Raw genomic sequence first — 15,008 nt, 5'->3', positions numbered from 1 at the left:
CCCACAATTTTAAGAGCTTTGAGGCCCAAGAAAAGCTGTGTGATCCAACATCAGGTCTGTCCCACCCAGACCTGCAATAGAAAAAAACAAGTGAAGAAGCTATTTATAAGTGACTTACCATGTGCCCTAAGCTGTGCTGGATATGAAGGAGCTGAGGGAAGGAAAGATGCCAGTTGGAGCAGCATCTCGGCTGGCTTATGTCACCTGGGCAAGAAGGTGGCAGTGGAGGAGGAGGAGAGAGCCAACAGGGGGCGATCTTCAGAAGGGTGATGAGTATGACCAGGATTGAGGCCCCATTCTTGGAGCGATGGGCCATTTGTTTTTTGAGAGAGGGGTGTGGTTTCCTGGTCTCTCTCCAGCACCATCACCCACTTCCACTTGTCCTTTTTTACCTCCTTCCTGCCTTCAAAGAGAATCCGGGGGGTGAGATTTTCAGGTGGGTGAAACAAGGATCTTTATTTCTGCAAAAAGCAGTGTTCAGAGTATTTCTCATTCATAAACCCTTTGAAAACCTTGGAGAGGAAAAAAAAAAAACCTCCACCCTACAAAAGTAGGAAGCTATGTCTAAATATATAACTCGGCCTGGTATTTATGTAATGCTGTTCTCTGAAGAGCTCCAAATGCTTAAAAGATACCAGCTCATTCATCCTCACTGCTTCCCTGGAAGTTCTGGATCTTTCTCCCCGGTAGCCCTCAGGGAAATTGGGGAGAATCAAAAGGTGATGACTCACTCATATGACAGGGTGTGCGGCTCTTGCTGCTGTCCCGGAACCTGTCATCCGTTCTGTGTCCAAGGCTGATTCTGTATGCCAACTGCACAAGTGGGAAACTGAGGCCTGGGAGACTGGGCAACCAGCAGACCAGAGAGGAGAGAAGAACCACCTGTGGTTATGCCTCTGCCCACCTTATGCATAGAACTGCCATTCCTCTTTTGGCTTAGGATGTGGAAAGAGAGGTGCTGCTTGGTGATAAGGACTTGGGATAAGGAGCAGGTGGGGGAGGGTGTGGTCAAGTGTTGACTTTGAGGTTTGCAGTGTAGTAGGGGCTGAGGAAATGGGCATGAGAGCCCCTGCCCAGCAGTAATGTTCCTGAGTAGAGACATTTGAGGAGTGCTGCAGACTGGAGCAGGCCAGCACGTGCCTTTGAGTGCCTCCAAGCATTCAAAACAGAAGTGCTTAAGACTACTATAGGCTGGACAGACAAAAGAAGACTGCAGCCTGTGCTCAGTGGCCCGATGTGGCCTCTGGGCTATGAGCCCAGGAGGGCCAGGGTTTATCCATCTTGTTATAGCACTTAGCACTGTGTTGAGCACTGAGGACACGCAGTGTTTACTGAATGGGTGGAGGGTGTGAAAGGTGGTGCCTTGGGGTGCCTGTGTGGTGGCCCAGCCCCCTGCCTGGATTTCTCCCTTCTTGACTTCCCTTGTATCTTTCTTCTCTCCTACCCCACACTACCCCTCTGCAGACCCAGCCCGTGTCCTCAACATGCCCCCTGTAATCTATGTGCCCGTGGGAATTCATGGCTATATCCGTTGCCCTGTGGACGCAGAGCCACCCGCCACTGTGGTCAAGTGGAACAAGGATGGCCGCCCCCTGCAGGTTGAGAAGGTGCTAGAGAGATGCATGCGGGGTCCCAATGAGATGCACCCTCCTGACCCTAAGATGCTGCCTCTGGGGGTCTGGTTCCCTGCTAGGACTCCTCCACTTGCCACCAAAACCTCTGGGAAAGCAAAGAGCTGCTTCCCATGGGGGTCTGCAGTCCGGCAGGGCACTTAACAACCCCGTCCCCAGGGTAACCGGTGCTCTGTCTGAGCCTGTCCCCAGGTTGGCTAGTGGAGATGGCCCAGCCCACGTCTGGTCTGGTGGGTCTGGGACTGAGTGTCCACCCTCTGACCATGGCTCACCGCTCTACTGTCTGCTCTGGCAGAATCTAGGTTGGACCTTGATGGAGGATGGCTCCATTCGAATTGAGGAGGCCACAGAGGAGGCCCTTGGCACTTACACCTGTGTGCCTTACAATACCTTGGGGACCATGGGCCAGTCTGCTCCTGCGCGGCTTGTCCTGAAGGTGAGGCCCAGGGCAATGAGCAGCCTCTGTGTGGCGGGTGCCCTTAATGCCTGCCTTCACAGCCTCGCCATGTTCTCCCTAGGACCCCCCGTATTTCACGGTGCTACCAGGCTGGGAGTACAGGCAGGAGGCCGGCCGGGAGCTACTTATTCCCTGTGCTGCCGCAGGGGACCCCTTCCCTGTGATCACGTGGAGAAAGGTACCTCTGGGTTCTGGAGCTCCCGGGAAACATGGTGGAAGGGCAGGACCCGATAGTGGCTCTCTTCTGAGGGGCCAAGTGCTTTGAAGTCTGGGTGACTTCCAGGTGGGAGCCCTAGAAGAGGGGCCTGGAGGGGTGTAGGCTGAGTGCTCAGGCACTGCCCTCTCCATCCTCTTCTCCGACCCCTGAGTTGTTGGTGGCTTCTCTTCTCCCCTGCCCGACCTGACTCCTCCCCTGCCGCCCTGCTCCTGCCCTCCTCCTTGCCCCCTTGTTTGGCCAAGGTAGGGAAGCCCAGCAGAAGCAAGCACAACACCCTGCCTAGCGGGAGTCTCCAGTTTCGAGCCCTGAGTAAGGAGGACCACGGGGAGTGGGAGTGCATCGCTACCAACGTGGTCACCAGCATCACTGCCAGTACCCACCTGACTGTCATCGGTACGGGGCCGCGGGCAGGCGGGTGGTGGTCTGGGTGCTCGGGAGGTGTAGGCATCTTTCCCAAGTTATTCCACCTGAACCAGCAGCCTGCCACAGGCAGCCCCAGACCTCTGTGGACTCTGTGTCAGGGAGGTGACATGGGCCCGTCCCTGGATAGGTCTTTTTCTGATGAGGACAGGCAGAATGTACCCAGCAACCCCCTCTGACACAGAAACAAGGCACCTGCATGGCCAGTAGCAACTGCTCAGAGCTTTGAGGATAGGCTCTAGAGGGAAAGCTGGAAGACCTGGATGAGGGGATCTAGGAGGGGTGACAGCGCTGAGATCCACGGGCTGGGCCTGGCACGGAGGAGGTGATTGATGTTCACGTTTCCTGGGGCACCAGGCATTCTGATCCCACTTATCTGCCTGAGGTATGTATCCCCAGGACCTCAGTGTGTACCAGTTTGCCTGCCCCTCAGGGGATAGCTGCGGTTGTAACAATAGCCAACGCTTTTGTGGCATTTACTAGCAGTTCTAGACTACCAAGTGCTGCCTTGTCATTTACAACTTATGTGGTGGGAGCCACTGTTGCCCCAGTGGACATCCACTGAAAGCAAGGCTGGCGGGGATCAAGCACCTTGCCAGTGCCACATCACTGACGAGTGGTAGGCCCAGGCCGCAAATCGAAGTTGAAGTTCTTAATTGCTGTGCAGTGCTGCCCCTCACGTTGGTGTTTGGGTGGTTATGGCTGTCTCCTGAGGCTGGAAAACTTTACAGGAGAGGGGCTTTTTGGCTTTGCCTGTGACCTTAACGGAGAGTGTTTCTGTGCTTGATAGGTGAGCACAGGCCTTTGTCCTAGGGTGATGGAGGGGTCTGGTTTCCCTTTGGCCCACATTCCTCATGCTTATGCCCTTTCCTGCTAGATGGACTGGACTGCATGGTGGGCTGGGTTTCCTTCTCCAGCCCTCCTACCCAGTAGGCCCAGCTCCTCAGTGTCCCCCACCTCTAGCCCTTCCACCTGGGGTGCGGCCTTTTGCTATACGCAGCAAGGTTACGGGTGCCCAGCTCAGTGGCCTCAGTTCTTTTCAGTCTGAGAGAGGTCTCCACTTGGTCTCCAGGCACCAGCCCCCATGCCCCAGGCAGTGTCCGGGTCCAGGTCTCCATGACAACTGCCAACGTGTCCTGGGAGCCAGGCTATGATGGAGGATTCGAGCAGACATTCTCAGTTTGGTACGGACCTCTGTGAGTCAGCCCCGCATGCTTTGCTCTCTGCTTCTCCCTTCCCACCCCCAGTTCATCAGTCCCTGGGGTGGGTGGAGGTTATGAAAAGGGTATGGTTCTTCGCCAGTCCTCCAGACGATGAGCTGTGTTGACACAGTGACTGAATCCTTGTGGGGGATGGGCGTGTCTAAGGGACTTGGGTGCTCCTATGTTCCCGGCCCAGAAGGTTTGGGAAGCCGACTTGGGCTGTTGCCTGAGCTGTTACCCTCTGTGGCTCTCTCCCCATCTTATCTCACCTGCCCCCTTTTTGTGTCCTTAGTTCATTCTTCCTTTAGGTTCCTCTATCCTCTGGAGCCTGGAAGAGACTCCTAATCTTCAAGGGCATTGTGAAACCGCCCAGCTGGAAGCATAGAATCCAATTTTTATTCTGTCCCTTCCCCAGTGGTTCCAGAAGCTAGTGTGAAGGGGCACTTACCTTCCTGGCCTGGTCGTTAGCATGTGCACTTTCTCTGTAGGACTGTGTGTCTCTATTGTGTTTCTATCTCTGTTATTAATTTAGCCAGATGCAGCACTTTGACATCTTTGCCCAAACCTTGGGGTAGACAGAGATCTCAGAGTTGCATGAATCGGGATGAAGACAGGACGTATAGAAAAGGGGAACAGAGGAGCCACAGCTGACCCACTTCCAATCACCTTAGGATCTCCCTCTCCCCACAGTCCTATTACGGGCCAGGAACTGGCCACCTGAGTCATGGGTTCATCCTGGAGTGAGGAACCTGAGCCCCCTCACTTCCTCCTGCTCAGACCTGTGTCACGTGGCTGGGTATTCCCCACCAGGCTCAGCCAAGGCCTAGGGAGGAGGGTAACCCAGTGAGAGCCCTTGATATACTTCTCAACAGCAAGGGACGTTGAGAAGGAGCCTGCTCTCTCCCGTCATGCTGATTTGCTGGCTATTTGCCAGAGTTTGAATACCCTAGGCATTTTGAGTTCTGGAGAGGCAAACTGGACCTACATGGTGAGCTTGGGGAACTCTGAGTTGCAACCAGAACACCCTCCCAGCCCTTTTCTCTAGCCTTCTGAGGCAGGGTAAGGGCGGGGTCAGGAGGTAGGGGTGCTCCTAACAACCGTGCTGGGTGCTGCGTGGCCAGGGCAGGGCGTTTAGCATAGCTAAGCCACCTTTGGGGATGCCAGGTCTGGGCATAGATCGGGGTTTCCCTTGCTGCTTGAAGCTCTGCTCCATGCTGCTTCTTACCTGCATCGCTTTGTCACACTTTGCTCACTTGCTTTGGTGCCTGGGTGGGAAACGGCGGGTGCAAATGTTGGGGGATCTCCTTCTCTCCATTCTTTCTGACTGCCTCTAACTCTCCATGTATTGACTGAGACATTTGGCTTTTAGCTTCTTTGGCTATGCTTTCCGCTGCCTCAGCTCCAACTCCTGGGCATACTTGGTAGTGAGCCTTTAACTTAGAGGGGAACCCCTGGGCATCCACTAAGTTGTAGCACAGAGCTGTGAGAGGGTTGCCTGCTGTCTCAATACACAGAGCGATGGCTCCTCCCAGTGGTGATGCCGGCCACTGCACCTGTAGACTGCAGACAGGCTGTCTTCATTGCCAATGGAATTAGGTGGGCCGTGTAGAACAAGTGTTAGTGTTCTCCACGCACCGTGTGACCTTCCCTTTCATTGTGATTTTTAACCCTTAAGGCCTTAGGGACCCTGGTCCCCACTGTGGGGAAATCCCTGGTCAGCTTTGTCATGTGCTCTGGACCTCTTCAGAGGACTCAAACCTGGTTGGACTGAGGGCATCCTCTGGGTTTCTCTAGGTCCCACTTTTGGCTGTCCCTGGGAGAGTGGGTGGCCGAGGTCACTTGGGTTCCTTCTTTAGTCCTGCTATTGCTGAGTTGCTCATCATCACTTTCGTACTATGTTACCTGCCTTGTTTCCAGTGTCCTCGCTTTCCCAAGGCAGAGCCACTCTTAGGGTTATGACCAGGGTGAGATTCTCCTAAAATGCAATTGGTAATTTGACCAGTGTTTTGAGCATGACTTACACCTAAGGGTCCCTTTTAGAAGAAGAGGTACCGGCAGTGGCTGGTGACCTGGCATCATGAGGATTGGCACAGCCAAAGTTGGGTAGGGCATCCCACCTTGGTCATTACCTCTTCCCGTCCTTGAACCTGGGAAAGCCAGGTCCACCAACTGCCACCTCCTTGAGGACCTGGCCTGCATTCATGTGTCTCCAGTGTAACCCACCGCACCCCCTTGTCCCCGGTCCTCTCTCCTTCTCTTGGCCAGGATGAAGCGGGCACAGTTTGGACCCCATGACTGGCTGTCTTTGTCAGTGCCACCAGGACCCAGCTGGTTGCTAGTGGATGCCCTGGAGCCTGAGACAGCGTACCAGTTCAGTGTCCTGGCCCAGAACAAGCTGGGAACGAGCGCCTTCAGTGAGGTGGTCACTGTGAACACTTTAGGTGAGGGCCCGGGCCGGTGATGTCTTGAGGGTATTTCCCAGAGGTTCTGGGGTAGATAAAGGCAGCGATGGTCCTGGCAGCTAACATTTACTGCTTACTATATGCCAGGCACCTTGTTAAATGTTTTATACAATCCTGTCGTTTGATTTCCAATAAGGATTTCTCATGTCATTCTGTGAGGTTTGTCTGGACCAAAGTGCCTCGACCAACATCGGAGCACTTTTGGGCCAGATTCCTGTTGCATCCTTAGGTAGAAGGAAGAGGCTTTGAATTTTATCCTTCCTGGTCAGGCCACATGTTTGCTTCTTCATGTGGCTTCACAGGGGAAATTGGGAATCCTTCGTCCTTCTGTACTCCTGCTGGTTCTCTCCTCTGGCCCCCGGCCTCATGCGGTGGCATGCATGTGGCCGACCCTTCCTGGACCCAGTGGTTCACTCCGTCCCTTCTGGCTGCAGTTTTGTTTGTTTTCCTCTCTGGGGCCAGAGAGAGCATCTGGGAACAGGTGGCACCACTCCAGCCTGCTTTACTGCCTCCAAGTGGGGCAGCAGTGACAGAGTGCTTACCCCACTCCCGAGTTCCCTTGTTGGGCCCTAATTTTCCACCTGGGCTAAGAAGGGAATTGGAAGAGTGAGCAGTGTGTGTGGGAAGATATTCCTACTGCCTTAGAGGAGAACAAAAGATATATTTTGTAGTATTTTTTTTTAAAGATACTATCTTATTAAAAAGATAATTGCATTTAATTCTTCCTTGTTCCCTCTAGTTCCCATTTGTTTCCTTTTGAGGAACTCAGTTCCCTCAGAAAAGACTTTTAGAAGTACTCTGAAAACAGGAGCATGAAGCTTTGGGCCCACTTGCCCTGCCTCTTTCCTTTGCGTCAGGAGGGAAACACTTTTCTGTAACACTTTTGCCCCTGAAATGATGCATGCACTGGCATGTGGACATGTGGCCTGTCGCCTTGGGGCCATGGTGCCCCCGGGGACACATGCTGAGCCAGAAGATAGCCCCGGGCTGATGAGGATGAGGTGACCTCAGTGCTCCTGTGCTGTCTCCCTTCTCTCTCCTGCCACTTCAGCATTCCCCATCACAACTCCAGAACCTCTGGTGCTGGTTACCCCACCACGGTGCCTCACAGCCAATCGGACCCAACAGGGTGTACTCCTGTCTTGGCTCCCACCTGCCAACCACAGCTTTCCTATTGACCGCTATGTCATGGAGTTTCGTGTCGGAGAACGCTGGGAGATGTTAGATGACGCCATCCCAGGCACCGATGGAGAATTCTTTGCCAAGGATCTATCACAGGTGAGGACCTAGCTTTCCCTTGCTTCTTCTTTCCAAATTCTGAAAGTGACAGGACTCTTTCTAGAGGCACTGGAAGCTTTGAATGTCCTAACTCGGGTGTATGAGGTCTGGCCATGTACTGGGCCACACCGCTGTTCCTATATTCTCTCAGATCTGCTACCAAGGTTTGGAATACTCTGATCCTAGTGACTGAGGTCCTGAACATGCAGGTCCAGCTCTGTGGCAGTGGGGAGCTGTACCGCCTTGAGGGGTTTCTCTAAGTGCTGACACAAGCTAGGGCAGGGCAGGGCATGAGTCCCTCACGGTAACCAGACACTGACCTCACTTCCTTGCTAGGAGCCTAACTGGGATGGGCAAAGGAATCCTCAGAAGGACTGTCTTCTAGCTTCACCCTTTAACAATTTAGAGCCCTGGAGAATATATTATTTTTATCAGCTGACCCCCTTTAAACTTTGATGTCTCTCTAGCTGGAGAGAGGAAGGAGCTTATTTCAGGAATATAGATAATCTCATCTGTCTTTCTGTCTTTCTTCCCTGAATATTCATTTAGTACTGGGATTGGCAAATGGCGGCTCCTGAGAGCCCCTGTGTGTCCCAACACTTCTTTCAGTGACCTCCCTTGAAATCAGTCATGGTCCGAGTGCTTACACTATGGTGCTTGGCAAATGCTACAAATCAGAACTTTTTTTGTATAACCTGAGAGCTGGTGGTTAAACATCTCTAGTACTCACTGCTTTGGGTGCTGTGTTCTATGAGACATCATTGCAGGGTCAGTGGTGGCGGGGTCAGTGGTGGCGGGCTCAGTGGTGGGTCAGTGGCTGTCTCCAGTCCCTTGGCTGATAGGGTATTGTTCCTGGGGCTGTAGGACACCTGGTACGAGTTCCGGGTTTTGGCTGTCATGCAGGATCTGATCAGCGAGCCCAGCAACATTGCCGGCGTCTCCAGCACAGGTACTTTGGGGGTGGGGGTGCTCGTGCAACTGTAGGGACATAGGCCCCAGAGCTCCATGGGAGTCCCTTTGTGAAATAGCTAATACCGGAAGAGAGGCCGAATTAGAAACAAAGGAGTGCTCTAGTTGAAACTGTGAGTTGTATTTCTTCAGCCCGTCAGATCCATGTTTCTTTGTCCACGATGGATGGGATTTCTCCCACTAAGAGCTGCGTTAATGACAGTTTCTATAAGATGGCCACAGAAAAAAAGTCAGCTAATACTCTCAGTATAGTAGTCAAAAAGAACTTGCTTTAAGTTATTTTGCTTAAAATTTGTTTCCTGCAGTGCGATCCTCTGTAATTGGTGGGGTGGTAAGTAGGAGCAAAGAGACAACAGGTCAGCAAGTATCTATTAAATGCCTGTTGTAAGACTGCTTTGTAATTATGGTGGTTTTATTTGGAAAATTGTTGTTTGGTGTTGTTTCCCTCCACTCCTTCCTCTCCCTGGATTTTTTTTTTCAGGCTCAGTAAAGGCAACTCCCCAGCATTTTCTCAATTTCTCTTTCTTTTTCTTGGCCCTGGTCCCATTTCTACACATCTTTCTCCAGCTACAGTTACTGAAACACAGCAGGGCCCCTCCCTCCCCTTGTGGAGTGGTTCTTGGTATGGGAAGAGGTGCTTGCTTAGTAATAAAGCAGTGGCACCTTTTTCACGGGTACTGCTCACACAAAGACCCCTGGGACCAATTGGCAAGGAGCTTGACCAAGCGCTGGGGTGGGCAGATACGGGAAGAGTAGGACAGGACAGAAGTGGCATTAGAGCATTTGGGAGGAGTGGAATGTGACTTCTGTCTCATATAGTATGCACCACGGGGCTTTTTTTCTTTTAATACACAAAGGTACTTCCTTTAGGCAGCAGAACCCAGCATACTTCTGTCTTGACTTCCCTCCAGGGAAGAGACTCAGAGAGATGGAGAAACAGGGAATAGAGCTTGCAGCAAGGCCAGGATAAAAGACGTGAGGGTTTTGTGGGCTTATCTCAGTGAACTGTTTTGTATTCAGTGGCTTTGTGTCTGGCTCCCAAAGGGAAACATACAGAGTTGGATGATTCCTCGGGGTGAATGAGGGTGCAGCAACCTCAGCATTCCCTATCGTTAAGCCCCCATTTCCAGAAACTGTAGCAGTTATTCTTCTATTCAGCCAATCAACATGCTTTGGATTATTTTTATCCATTGTTATTATCGACATAGGAATGGATTCTGTCCAAATGTATTAGAGTATATAGATTTCCCCTGGTATGAACCTAAAGAATGGCATAATTAATATAACTATCCTTTGTGTAATATGGTAGACTGGGGTCTAGTCATGGCCCTGTCACGAATGAGCTCTCGGAATTTGGGCACACAGTGAGCCTCGGTTCTTTACCTGCAAAACGAGGAAATTGGACCTATAAACTACCTCACTGCTGGCTCTAGCATTCTGCACCTAAGATGACCAAGATGTGCTCTTCCTCCCTGTAGAAGTTGCTCACCCTGTACTTAAGGAGTTAGAAATGGATGGATCTGAATTGTATAGTCATAGCCGCTATCCCAGCTGTAATATTTTACCCTCAAGGAACCTTCACATCTAGGCTCTCATTTGGTAGAGATGATATGATGGACGGTAGAAAACACCGAACTAGAAGTCAGAGTAACTGTGTGTAGTTGTGGCACTGACATGCAGTATCTGTGTAAGCAAGTCTGTCACATGCAGTCAGTCACAGATTTTTCACTTAGAGAATGAGAACAATAACATGTGCTTTGTCATGGGGTTCATGTGAGATTATCTGATAATGTGCGTGAAAGCTCTTTGTAAAAAGCACTAGACAACTCTAGATTATAATTGAAAGTATTATTCCCATAGGGCTAAGATATAAATGGTGTTGATTCTTCACTAGCTTTGTGGTGATTACTTGCGTTCTGTAAACTATCCCCTCTTCTCCCTACTCCCTGCCATTCAAACCTCTTCAGTGCTAGAATTGAACATGGCACCTGAGCCTAAAATTGTCTGTACAACGGAGGCAGGGGAAGTACCTGGCGACTGGGTGGGGTCCTGGGGCGGGGGGAGAGGGGGAGGAGAGGGGAGAGGGGGAAGAGAGGTGAGAGAGGGGAGAGGGGGGAGAGAAGACTCATACATGCTCTCTGCCCCTCCCTGCAGACATCTTCCCACAGCCAGACCTGACCGATGACGGGTTAGCTCGGCCTGTGTTGGCTGGAATTGTAGCTACCATCTGCTTCTTGGCAGCTGCCATCCTGTTTAGCACCCTGGCCGCCTGCTTTGTCAACAAGCAGCGCAAGCGTAAGCTGAAGCGCAAAAAAGGTGGGTGTCTCCCCCCCACACACACTTTCCCTGGCCCTGTTTCAAAAGCTTCCCATCAGCAGAGATGGCCCATTTTTAGCATGGTCCCCCTTGAAAAGAGGGAAACTGGATCTTATGGGTAGAGCTGCCAGTGGGACTTGATTTGAAAGAGGGAGAAAGGAAGCAGGGATAGTGGGGAGAGTCTGGTGGACCAGAACTAGGGTGAAGGCAGGGCCTGGTGGTGCGTGGGCACAAGACTCTAAAATGGACCCAAAGCAACCAGATGTTGAAAGGAGCTGCCTCCCCATGTGGCTCTGCTTGAGGTCCTGTTGGCAGCGGGTACATGTTTCGCTACATGTCTCAGGCCTCAGCAGACTCTCTCTCCCCTTGTTTTCTTCCAGACCCTCCACTCTCCATCACTCACTGCAGGAAGAGTCTGGAGTCTCCGTAAGTGCCCCTGGCCCCAGGAGAGCTGTGACATGGCTGTTTGTGGTGTGTGGGTGGAGGGTGGAGGGTCGGGACAGGGAGATGGTTTGCTTCGCTCAGCCCCATGACAGTGTTTCTAAGCAGTTGACTGGTCGTGATCTGCATGGTAATTTGAAGTTGTCCACACTGTCTTCCATTGAGGTAGCAGTAGCAAGGACAATCCAAATTCACGGATAACCCATTTCTCTTAGCTTTGGAGTGTATTTCTGTGTTTTTCGGGTCATCGGAACAGATTTGCCTTCTTAATATATTTTGCATAAGTTAATATTAAAATGAGCTTGCTTTTCGTGAGCACCTTGGGAGTAAAGTTGTAGTGTGACTAGAACATGGCCAACAAGAGGGGCAGGGCAGAATAAAAGTAGAAACGTGAGTGTTCACTCAGTAAACACATCTAGGCAATCGAGTTGGCCAAAGAGTTTCATGCCAAAATATGCAGCCCATCTGCAGTCTTTTTCCTTAGTCTTATCTTCCCAAGTGTTTGTGGTTGGTGTTTGTTAAGAGAACACAAATAAGTGATGGACCAGTGCGTCCCCTGCCTCATCCCTCCTGCTCTCTTGCCTGTTCCCACAGCTTGTCCTCTGGCAAGGTGAGCCCAGAGAGCATCCGGACGCTCCGAGCGCCGTCGGAGTCCTCCGATGACCAGGGCCAGCCAGCAGCCAAAAGGATGCTGAGTCCTACCCGGGAGAAGGAGCTGTCCTTGTACAAGAAGACCAAGAGGGCCATCAGCAGCAAGAAGTACAGCGTGGCCAAGGCTGAGGCTGAGGCTGAGGCCACGACGCCCATTGAGCTTATCAGCAGAGGTCCTGACGGCCGCTTTGTGATGGGTCCCTCCGAGGTGGAGCCCTCGGTGAAAGGCAGGCGCATCGAGGGCTTTCCTTTTGCAGAGGAGACGGACATGTACCCTGAGTTCCGCCAGTCTGACGAGGAGAATGAGGACCCGCTCGTGCCTGCTTCTGTGGCGGCCCTGAAGTCCCAGCTGACCCCTCTGTCATCCAGCCAGGAGTCCTACCTGCCACCACCAGCATACAGCCCTCGGTTCCAGCCCCGTGGCCTAGAGGGCCCCGGAGGCCTGGAAGGTCGGCTCCAGGCGACAGGCCAAGCCAGGCCCCCTGCTCCCCGGCCCTTCCACCACAGCCAGTATTATGGGTACCTCAGCAGCAGCAGCCCTGGGGAGGTGGAGCCGCCACCCTTCTACATGCCAGAAGTGGGCAGCCCCTTGAGCTCTGTCATGTCCTCTCCACCTCTGCATACGGAGGGGCCTTTTGGCCACCCCACCATCCCTGAGGAAAATGGCGAGAATGCTTCCAACAGCACGCTGCCCTTGACTCAGACACCCACAGGCGGGCGCTCCCCTGAGCCCTGGGGCAGGCCAGAATTCCCCTTTGGGGGACTGGAAACCCCGGCCATGATGTTCCCCCACCAGCTGCACTCCTGTGATGTAGCTGAGAGTCTGCAGCCTAAGGCCTGCCTCCCCCGAGGACTGCCACCCACCTCCCTCCAGGTGCCCGCGGCCTACCCGGGCATCCTGTCTCTGGAAGCGCCAAAGGGTTGGGCAGGCAAGTCGCCAGGCAGAGGCCCTGTCCCACTGCCCACCGCCGCCAAGTGGCAGGACAGACCTATGCAACCTCTGGTGAGCCAAGGGCAGCTAAGACATACCAGCCAAGGTATGGGCATACCCGTGTTGCCTTACCCCGAGCCAGCCGAGCCGGGGGGGCACGGCAGCCCCAGTACATTTGGCCTGGACACCCGGTGGTATGAGCCCCGGCCCCGGCCCAGCCCCCGGCAGGCCAGGCGCGCCGAACCCAGTTTACATCAAGTGGTGCTACAGCCCTCCCGGCTCTCGCCTCTGACCCAAAGCCCCCTCAGCTCCCGCACTGGCTCCCCTGAGCTTGCTGCCCGGGCCCGGCCTCGCCCCGGCCTCCTGCAGCAGGCTGAGATGTCAGAGATCACCCTCCAGCCACCGGCTGCTGTCAGTTTCTCTCGCAAGTCCACACCATCCACGGGCTCCCCATCCCAGAGCAGCCGCAGCGGGAGCCCCAGCTACCGGCCCACCGTGGGCTTTACCACTCTGGCCACGGGCTACCCCTCCCCTCCGCCAGGCCCTGTGGGGCCTGGGGACAACCTGGATGTGTTTGGACAGACGCCTTCGACTCGAAGGATGGGGGAGGAGCTGCTTAGACCAGAGCCCCCCCCACCACAGTTACCTACTTCAGGGTGAGTGTGAGCTGGTTTCTCCTGCCCATCTTCACCTGGTCATCTTCCTGCCCCCACACCTTACCCCACCCTCCACCCTTCCATCAACCCGAATGACAGGGCTTGTTTGGACATGCTGCAGCATCCCTTCGGGAGAGGAGTTCTTGTCTTGACGTCAGCAGGGTGTGGTCATTGGGGTGGGAGTGGGGCTTACCTGCCCAGGTACTCTGCCAGGAGTATGAGGAGCTCAGAGCTCCCAGGAGGCCCCCCAGGGTGATGGAGTGGGCACACATGGGCAAGGGGTGGGACATGGCATGTCTGAGTAGTCACCCAAGTTCCTTGTGGAGTGGCGAGCTCACCACGTCCCTGTGATCTTGGCTTTGGGGATGGTTCCAGGGTTTGCCCGGAGACCTCGCATGTAGCCTCCTTTTCTTCGCCAGCCCCTCCTTGTTTAGCAAGACTCTGAAACCTGACTTCCCTGGACCATCAGGCCAGGGGCTTCTATTCCCAAACTCCTGCCCTTAACAGCCTAGTGAGCCCCGGGACCCTCCCACAGCCTCTCCAGAAGGCACATCCTGGAGGCTGAGAGCCAAATCTCAGGCTGTGAACCCCGTGCCGGGAGCCACATACCCCACCCCAACCTGTATGCCTCACAGGAAGCTGCAGACAGACAGACAGACAGACCAGCTCCTGCAATCAGCCTGCCTGAGAGAGCGCACTCTAAACTGTAGCAGCTGGTAAACTGTAGCAGCAGTGAGGTACCAGAGTCAGCCTGGATGCCTGTCTGTGCCTCTTTTTCTCTTGTCTTTCTTTCCCTACCTTCCTTCTTTCTCCTCTTCCTCCCCTTCCTTCTCCAGTCCGTCTTTCTTCCTTCTCCATCTTCTTTGGGTTGGCCTGACTTGCTCAGAAGAGCCTGCAATGTCTCCACAGTGCCCCCCGCCCCCAGTCCCTCCTGCCCTCCCACCCTCCCTCTCTTTCTCTTTCTCTCTCTTTTTCTCTGGTTCCGTCCTTCGGTCGCTCTTCTTGATGTGGCCGCCTGTGCTGGGGAGCAGAGAGTTCCAGAGGCTGGCCTGGTGGTAGGCAGGATGGGAGGTGGCTGAGGAGGAGGGAGCCCAGTGCCCTTCCCCTGCCCCGTTGACTCCCACCCTTTCTGGGACCTGGAAGTGCAAGCCTCATCTCCCACTCCCATCCTGCTCCTGGTGGGGGCAGAAGGAGCGGGCCTCGGGAGGCGGAGGAGAGCTCTAGCTAGGACGCCAGGCGTGTTGGGCTGTGGCCGTGGCCGTGGTGCCTGTGTCTGTGCAGGAGATGCTGTGTGCGCAGCCCTGTCGTCTGTGCTTTGCAGCGCTTTCATCTACTTCGTCCCATCGTGCCGTCCGGTTCTCTGTCTCTCTCCTCTCC

General features: G+C 53.8%; 1 protein-coding gene across 7 annotated transcripts in view; it reads left to right on the top strand.

Annotated features, from left to right (window-relative positions):
* Positions 1-15,008, top strand: part of IGSF9B (immunoglobulin superfamily member 9B) — a 53,060-nt gene that overhangs the window by 21,996 nt on the left and 16,056 nt on the right. For 6 of the 7 annotated variants that reach the window (XR_004422048.1, XR_004422049.1, XR_004422047.1 and 3 more), the window contains exons 8-18: positions 1,465-1,607; positions 1,927-2,067; positions 2,150-2,266; positions 2,548-2,698; positions 3,798-3,921; positions 6,193-6,368; positions 7,441-7,667; positions 8,532-8,616; positions 10,791-10,952; positions 11,333-11,378; positions 11,988-13,631. Coding sequence is in view for 4 of the 7 variants with exons in the window: in XM_033097206.1 (XP_032953097.1) it covers positions 1,465-1,607; positions 1,927-2,067; positions 2,150-2,266; positions 2,548-2,698; positions 3,798-3,921; positions 6,193-6,368; positions 7,441-7,667; positions 8,532-8,616; positions 10,791-10,952; positions 11,333-11,378; positions 11,988-13,631 (3,016 nt within the window). In the remaining 3 variants the exon portion in view is untranslated. The remainder of the gene's footprint in view (positions 1-1,464; positions 1,608-1,926; positions 2,068-2,149; positions 2,267-2,547; positions 2,699-3,797; positions 3,922-6,192; positions 6,369-7,440; positions 7,668-8,531; positions 8,617-10,790; positions 10,953-11,332; positions 11,379-11,987; positions 13,632-15,008) is intronic. The other variant, XM_033097207.1, reaches the window with a different exon arrangement.

Source organism: Rhinolophus ferrumequinum, chromosome 25 (genome assembly GCF_004115265.2).
Source record: "Rhinolophus ferrumequinum isolate MPI-CBG mRhiFer1 chromosome 25, mRhiFer1_v1.p, whole genome shotgun sequence".
Classification (NCBI taxonomy): Eukaryota; Metazoa; Chordata; class Mammalia; order Chiroptera; family Rhinolophidae; genus Rhinolophus; species Rhinolophus ferrumequinum.
This window is presented reverse-complemented; position numbering and strand designations above follow the sequence as displayed.